Source organism: Colobus angolensis, unplaced genomic scaffold (genome assembly GCF_000951035.1).
Source record: "Colobus angolensis palliatus isolate OR3802 unplaced genomic scaffold, Cang.pa_1.0 Scaffold59, whole genome shotgun sequence".
In the NCBI taxonomy this organism is placed as follows: Eukaryota; Metazoa; Chordata; class Mammalia; order Primates; family Cercopithecidae; genus Colobus; species Colobus angolensis.
The window spans coordinates 10,495,862-10,503,417 of record NW_012119487.1 but is presented as its reverse complement, the minus strand read 5'-3'; the positions used below and the strand labels follow the sequence as shown (position 1 = coordinate 10,503,417).

Sequence of the window (7,556 nt, the reverse complement as noted above, 5' to 3'; positions counted from 1 at the left end):
TAGCCGGGCGTGGTGGCGGCGCCTGTAATCCCAGCTACTCGGGAGGCTGAGGCAGGAGAATCGCTTGAACCCAGGAGGCGGAGGTTGCAGTGAGCCGAGATTGTGCCACCGCATTCCAGCCTGGGCTACAGAGCAAGACTCTGTCTCAGTAAAAAAAAAAAAAAAGAAAAGAAAAAAAAAGTGGCTCAAAAATAAACAATTAAAAATGTTCTTATGGTCTTCACAAAAATAAACTTTTTTAAAAAAGAAAAAAAGTAAAATGCTCTCCAGACCCAGCTGTGGGCCACTGCTGCCTGGTTCCCACCTCCTGGGACAAGAAGGGGCCATCCCCTGGCTGATGAGGAAGTCAGGTTTCTCCCACTGGACCTGCGCACCACAGCCTGTGGCCACAGCCCTGTTGGTGGGGACCTGTGGTTTGGGTTCAGGAACCTTTCCATAGGGTGAGATCCTCGGAAAGCTCCTGTGCCCTGTGACCTCCCAGCCTCTGAGCAGAAAAGCGTCACAGGGAACCTAGATGGGTCTGGGGCAGCATGCCCAGTGAAGGGAGGGATGGACCGGGTGCCGCCCTCTGGCATCCAGGCCTTGTGGACCGAGGGGCTGCGCCTCCCATGCAGCTGCGTGCACTTAACGCAGGATATCCTGGGGTCCACCGTGACCAAGCCAGGCCTGGGCCCCAGGGGCAGGACACCATCCCTGCTGCTGAGGGACCTCAGGCCAGGGGCAGGACAGCCAGGGACAGTGGAGTGCGGGAAGAGACCTCCCACCAGAAGTTCTGGGTGAGCCACCACCTGGGCACTCACTTTGGAGGCCTGAGCAGTGTCTGGTGGAGACCCTGACAGTCCCCTCCTGCCACGCCCCACACCCACTGGCAGAGACGGGCCAGGCCACTAAGCAGAGCCCTCGTCCAACTGAGGGGCTTGGGGGACAACAGAAGCGGTTTGGGGTGTCCGCCCTGTACCCTGCGGCCGCTGGGATGTCCTCGAAGTCCTGCTAAGGGGGTGGACAATAGTCCAGTGGGGCAGACAAGCCTTGGCCCCTGAAGCCCTGTGCCCAGGGAGCACCTACAAGTTTCAGCTACTCAGGGACCCCTAGTCCTGGCCTGCCGCCATGGGGAGGCCTCACTCACATCCCAAGCGGACAGAGCCAATCACCTTGGTGGACAGTGTGCAGCGGATGAGGGCAGTGAGGGACAGCGTGAACACGGTCCCATTTCCATGGACAGGTTACTAATGACAAGGGAACATGGCTTTGCAGCAGAAAACCCGCAGACAGGACCTCAACCAAGTAGTCACATTGGCATCACTGGGATGAACAGGTGGACTGTGCCACCCTGGGTGGTGCCCTGCTACTGCCATAAGCATGAGTGGCATCTCATCATAAGGGTCATCAGCAGACCCAACCAGGGACATGCCTGAGTAACGGGCTTCATCCCTAAAGCACCAGAGGCTTTGGAGACTGGCCCATGACACATGGGCCACAGGGGAATGGGGTCAGTGGCTTGGACGGCATCTGTGCAAAAGCCCCGGATTTGAGCACCGCACTGGCTGCCTTGTTCTGAGGAAATGCATGCTGAAAATTCTAGAGCCAAAATGGGCAGCTGACTCAAATGGTGCAGAAAAATATAAAGAATGTGCTGGCTGGGCCTGGTGGTTCACACTTGTAATCCCAGCACTTTGGGAGGCCGAGGCGGGCAGGTGGCTTGAGCCCAAGAGATCAAGACCAACCCGGGTAACACGGTGAAACCCTGTCTCTACTAAAAACACAAAAATGAGCCAGGCATGGTGGTGGGTGCCTGTAATCCCAGATACTCGGGAGGCTGAGGTGGGAGAACCGCCGGAGGCCCAGGGAGATTGAGGCTGCACTCCAGTCTGGACAGCAGAGTGAGACCCTGACTCAAAAAAAAGACACGTTACAACGTACACACAGCACGAGGTCGTGGGGGCATGTGGGTGACGGGTGCTGGAAGCACCCTGTGTTATTCTCACAGCGTTTCTGTGAGTCTGAATCTGTGAAGTGCCGGGGAGACCCTGCTCTGTGGGCGGCCCCAGCTCTGAAAGGGAAGGTGTCTGCTTCTCAGGGTGTCTTAAGGCTCCATAAATGGTTCTGGGCAGGCCTTGGAAAAGCTCCAGCCCATTGTCCTGTCTGGGTAGGTGAGGCGGGGTGGCCAGAGCCCTGGTGGAGGAGTGAGGGGCACCCCACAGGGGTAGGCTGTCTCCAGGCAGAGGCTGTACAGCGAGGACAGCCGGAGTCTGGAGGTGCAGGTGGCACCTCTTGGTGGCTGCGAGTGGCTGGGGTGACGGTGTTCCCTTGGTCAGCTCTGGCGCCAAACCTGGCTGGCCCTGAGGGTAGGCAGTCAGCCCAGTGCCCAGCAGAGGGGGTGACCGCTGCCAGACATGACCCATGACACGGCCATCACAGAGCAGTGGGCTGAGCGTCAAGACCTTCACCTGGTGGAAGCTCTAGGAGGTTTGGTGGCCCAGTGGGCAACTGGAGGGGAGTGGGGGTACAGGTTGGGTGGGGGGCGAGGTGGGCAGCTATGGGGGATAGGGGACACAGGTGGGAGGGGTGACAGGCCAGGTAGGCAGCTGGAGGGAGAGTGGGGGGGATACAGATGGGAGGAGTGTTGGGCCAGGTGGGCAGCTCGGGGGAGGCGGGGGACACAGGTAGGGGGTTGGTGGCCCCTGAGTGCCTCTGAGTCCAGCCTCTGGTTGCCTGGAAGTCCAGGTTGGATGGAGGCCTGTACACTTCGGGCCGGGAATGGGCTGTGGGGCCTGCCAGGTGGGCCCTTTGCACTGCAGGCAACAGAGACTGTTAGCAGATGTGGCAGCTGCAGGCTCTACTGGGCCAGGACCCATGAGGGCCCCACCCTGCATGGACTCCACAGACCCAGAGCTGGAGCTGCTCGCCCCGCCCCACCCCTGAGCGCCTACACCCCTGCGCCATCTATGTCAGGGCAAGGCCATGACCCCAGGGTGGGGGGCCCGGGTTCACCCGCCTACGCCAAAATCCTCAAGGGCCCAGGGCTTGCGAGCTCGTCCCGTCAGCTGTCGTCAGGGCCTCGAGCAGGGAACCGGCGTCGACTGCGCAGGGCAGGCCCACGTGAGGCAGCCCAAATCCCTCGGGTAGCGTCCGCATCCCCACCCTGGAGCTTCCCCGGACCCGTGGTGCACGTGGACCCGGGGCCGAGCCTGCGCTCCAAACACAGGGCAGGTTTTATTGCACAGCAGCTGACGGCTTCCCCGGTGCTGGGTTGCCAGGGAGTCCGGAGTGGTCCTGGTGCTGCTGAGATGGGCGCTGCCTCCTCCCGCCCACAGCGCGTGTCATCCCCTCACCAGCCGGCACCTGCAGGCTCCCCTCCTGAAGGGAACAGCCGCACCCAGGCCGTACTGTCTGGCAGGCACTTTTGGCTTCAGTGCCACAGCCCCCTCCCAGGCTGCTCACACCCGTGGGCCACAGAGCTGTCTGCACAGCAGGGCTTCCTCCTTCCCTGGGAGGCCCATGATGGGAGACAGGAGATTTGGCCCAAGGGCCTGTTGCTGCAGGGGCACCACGATTAGGGATGGCTGGGTCAGTGGGCGGGCCCTTGACACTGAGGCTGCTCCCGCCCCCACAGCAGCCTGGCTGACAGCCTGCTGACAGCTCCTTCACAAAGAGACCTCTCCAGGGAACATCAGCACATAAACCCCGTGGGGTTCATGGAGTGAGGGCCGGGCCCGCTAGGGGTGGAGCTGGGGACGGGGCTCAGCAACTGCTTCAGTCCCCCACATGCGGGGTGCTGTTTGGCTGAGGGAGCTGGAAGGTGCCTGGCCCTGGGGGATTCATCCTGGGAGGGTCCCTCCACGCCCCCAGCCAGGGCAGAGCCACTGGGGAGCCCCCAGGGAGACCAGCTGGCCCTCCACCTGGGGGGTGCTGTGGTGGGCAGGCCCTCTGGACCTGAGTACGCAGGATGGGCATGGGGCAGTGCTCTGGACACCTGGGGCTGCTGTGCTCGCCACCGTGGTGACTGCAGCAGGTGGGAAGCGGGTCCCAAGGCAGGCAGTGCCAGTGATGGAGCGCAGCCAGCCGGGCTGGCCACCCCCACATCTGCTCACCCCCAATGACCTCCAAGCCCAAGGTGTGATAGGAGAGCCTGCCGTGTTCGGGAGCATATAGCAGCGTCCACAAAGCACGGGCCACGAGCCAGCTGCGCTGGCACCACTCTGGCAGAGGGCTGGCCATGGCTGTGCAGTGGTTCTGGGTGAGCCGGCGGCCGGCTCCCTCAGTCCTGCTTGTCCCCTCTCTGCCTCCAGGGGTAGATGAGCTCCCCAAAGAACAGCTTGCGGCACAGGGCACCCCAGGAGTCCTTGGGGTGGCAGCCACAGCTGGGGAGGCGGTAGGTGTGCATCACGCGGCTGTAGGGCAGTGGGTTTATCTGGAAGGACAAGGGCGGCGGTCAGCGGGGTGGTCTGAGCTCCAACCCCATCTGCAGAGAGAGGGCGGGGGCGGGCAGTTGTGGGGCAGGGCCAGCGCTGTCCCAGACATTGCCTCGCCTGTGGGATAAGCCGGTCCCAGTTCCCAGGGAGGCAGGTGAGCCTGCAGCCAGAAGGCCGCGCTGTGGGGAGGCAGGAGCTGCCTCTCGCCTCGGGGCTGCCCAACTCTGAGGGGCCGTGCTGCAGGGACCCACGCCCCACTCCAGGACTCACTCAGTTGGTTCTGTTCCACCCAGAACTTGAGCCCTGTGGGGCCCAGGGCAGCCCCAGCCAGCCAAGGGCGCCTCTGACACAGGGCAGAACGGGCCCCATCCATAGGACCACACCAGTGTCCTCAGGCCCTGGGGGTAAGAGGGGGCATTCCTGGGTGGGCCTTGCCCCTCAGCTCCACTGGACCCTCCCTGTGGCTCATCGCAGGCTGGCATGGTGCCACCCAAACACTACACCCAGCTGACCCCACTGTCCCAGAACAGGGGCAACAGCATAGGGGCGCCCAGGCCACAAGGGCCTCACCTGCATCAGGAGGCGGAGAGGCCTGCCGGCCTCGTGCTGCAGGACACGGAACTTCACACCAGCTGCAAGGACAGCAAGGGGCTTACGAGGGAGGACATGTGGGGGCCGGCTCCACGCATGGGCAGAGGCCGGAGGTACCTTCCTGTCTGAGGGGCACCCAGGTGCTGCTGGCCGTGGCCACCCACGAGGCTCTCCCTGCCCCTTCCCCACCCCAACTCCTGGAGCTCGCTGCCAGGGCAGCATCAAAGCCACCTGCAGCCAGGCACAGTGGCCCATGCCTGGAATCCCAGCATTTTAGGAGGCCGAGGGGGGCGGATCACGAGGTCAGGAGTTCGAGACCAGGCTGGCCAACATGGTGAAACCCCATCTGTACTAAAAATACAAAAATTAGCCGGGTGTGATAGCTTGTGCCTCTAATCCCAGCTACTTGGGAGGCTGAGATGGGAGGATCACGAGGTCAGGAGTTTGAGACCAGCCTGGCCAAAATGATGAAACCCCCATCTCTACTAAAATAGAAAAAATTAGCCGGGCGTGGTGGCGGCGCCTGTAATCCCAGCTACTCGGGAGGCTGAGGCAGGAGAATCGCTTGAACCCAGGAGGCGGAGGTTGCAGTGAGCTGAGATTACGCCATTGCACTCCAGCCTGGGCGACAGAGCGAGGCTCCGGCTCAAAAAAAAAAATCTCCTGCACAGCTCCACTGAAAGAAGCCACGTGTCCGGCAAGCAGGGAAGAGCCCCAGGGACAGGCGCAGGCTGTGCTGTTGAGCGGACGGGGTCTTCCGGCAGAGCGGACAGGGTACTTGTTGGATCATGGCCGCCCTGCTGGCTCTTAGTGCCTCTAAGTTTGCTGAGATTGGCCGACTCAGGACCCACCACACCCCTGGCCTGCAGTTCAGGCCCCCAAGCCCAGAAAATCCCAAGGCACAAGAACAAAGGCCTGTGGCCTCGCATCGCCCGGTGTCTGAACCTGCGCCGGCAGATGAGTCTCTCTCTCCACCTCCTGGAGGCAGCTGGTCCTGCAGACCTCTGGGACTGGGAGGCCCTGTCCTCCTGCCCACTTGCTCATGTCTACCACGGCTTCCAGGCCGGAGGCACAGCAGCCTGTGCTGTCCTTGCTTCCGCAGGGCCCACTGGTGTGGTTCCCCTCCACCCACCCAGGGACAGCTGTCCAGTACGCAGCACTTACCCGCCAGCCTGTAGGGCCGGCAGAGCCGAAGACCCAGTGAGTACAGCGGCAGGGAGTTGATGAGGTCCACGAGCAGATGGATCAGGCCCTGCACAGCGACCACCAGGAGCCGGAGCTGTGGCAGAGGAGCACTTAGGACCGGCCAGACGTGCCTGGGGGCAGAGGAGCCCCACCCCATCCTGGGCTGTGATGAAGGGGGCCCAGAGGCTGCAGGGCCCTGGGGAGAGCAGGGACCACACCCTGAGCAGGGCACGGAGCCTGCCATTGGGCCTTGCCCTGGAGCAAAGCTGGAGGTGGAGCAGTCGGCCCTCCCACCAGGTCAGAGGTGCCTCCCCACAGCCTTACGCGCAGAGGGGATCGAGGCCTGGGGATCAGCCAGGTCCTGGAGGTGGTTCTGCTCACCTCCCACTGTCTGCCCCAGCGCCAGGCACCAGGAAAGGCGGCCTGCGTGACCCCACCTGCCGTGGGTCCGCCCACCAAGCACCCAGCTATGTGTTCCAGGGCAGTGAGGGGGTCTTCCCGGCCAGGCTAGGTCCCTGCCCGCGCCAGGGCCCAGCACACACTGCCCAGAGGGTCCTGAAAGGCCACCCACGTGACCTGCAGCAGGAGACAGCCCGCCCCACAGCGGACAGCTCCCAGGCAGTGCTGGCAGGAACCACACAGAGCACTGCAGCCAGGCCCAGTGGCCACAGCCAGTGCCCAGGCCTGGGGTGCTCAGCTCACCAGAGTGAACACCAGGTAGTACAGGGCCGTGGTTGGCAGGAGGAAGAGCAGGATGGTGAAGAGCAGAGTCCCGATGAACAGCTGTGGGGAGGGGCCGGCACGCCGGGCATCAGCAGGACCCCACGCCCAGGGACGGCCCAGCGCTGCGCCCTCCCCCATCCCCGAGCTGCAGCCGGGACTCTGCGGCTTCCTGAGGGAACTCGGGACAGCCTGCTCAGAAGCAGTCCCAGTAGCAGGAGGGCTGTGTCCACCCACCCCATGGACTGGGGGACTCGCAGGGGAGACAGGTGGGGGCCAGACCAACCAAGAGGGTGCGTGGCCACACAGTCACCAAGAACACACTGTGGATGGCAGCATCCAGGGGCTGTCAGGTGTGAGCAGCAGATGGGACAGCCAGAGCCAGCCTCTTAAGTCTGGGCACCACTAGGGCCTGTACCTGGGTCACCCCAGTCTCTGACCCTGGGCACCTCTAGGCCCTGTGCCAGCATCACCTTCGGGGCTGTGTCTGTCTGTTCTTTGTGGCCCAGGGAAGCTCTGCGCAGCTTCAGAGCCCCACGTGCAGCCCACACTGCAGACTCGGCACCTATTCCCAGGGCCTGTGCAGGCCTGAGCTGCAGGACGGGAGCAGGCTGCCCCCTTGTGCCCAAGCAGCCGCGCTGGCCCGGC

General features: G+C 63.2%; 2 protein-coding genes across 2 annotated transcripts in view; both read right to left on the bottom strand.

The window, feature by feature from the left end:
* Nucleotides 1–4,218, bottom strand: part of RAB40C (RAB40C, member RAS oncogene family) — a 56,394-nt gene extending 52,176 nt beyond the window's left edge. The window contains exon 1 of the mRNA XM_011962477.1: nucleotides 4,092–4,218. Within this exon, the coding sequence (XP_011817867.1) occupies nucleotides 4,092–4,218 (127 nt within the window). The remainder of the gene's footprint in view (nucleotides 1–4,091) is intronic.
* PIGQ (phosphatidylinositol glycan anchor biosynthesis, class Q) overlaps nucleotides 3,189–7,556 on the bottom strand; it is a 13,714-nt gene continuing 9,346 nt past the window's right edge. The window contains exons 7-10 of the mRNA XM_011962476.1: nucleotides 6,891–7,100; nucleotides 6,168–6,282; nucleotides 4,983–5,044; nucleotides 3,189–4,411 (exon numbers count right to left, since the gene is read on the bottom strand). Coding sequence (XP_011817866.1) covers nucleotides 4,259–4,411; nucleotides 4,983–5,044; nucleotides 6,168–6,282; nucleotides 6,891–7,100 — 540 coding nt within the window. The 3' untranslated portion in view covers nucleotides 3,189–4,258. The remainder of the gene's footprint in view (nucleotides 4,412–4,982; nucleotides 5,045–6,167; nucleotides 6,283–6,890; nucleotides 7,101–7,556) is intronic.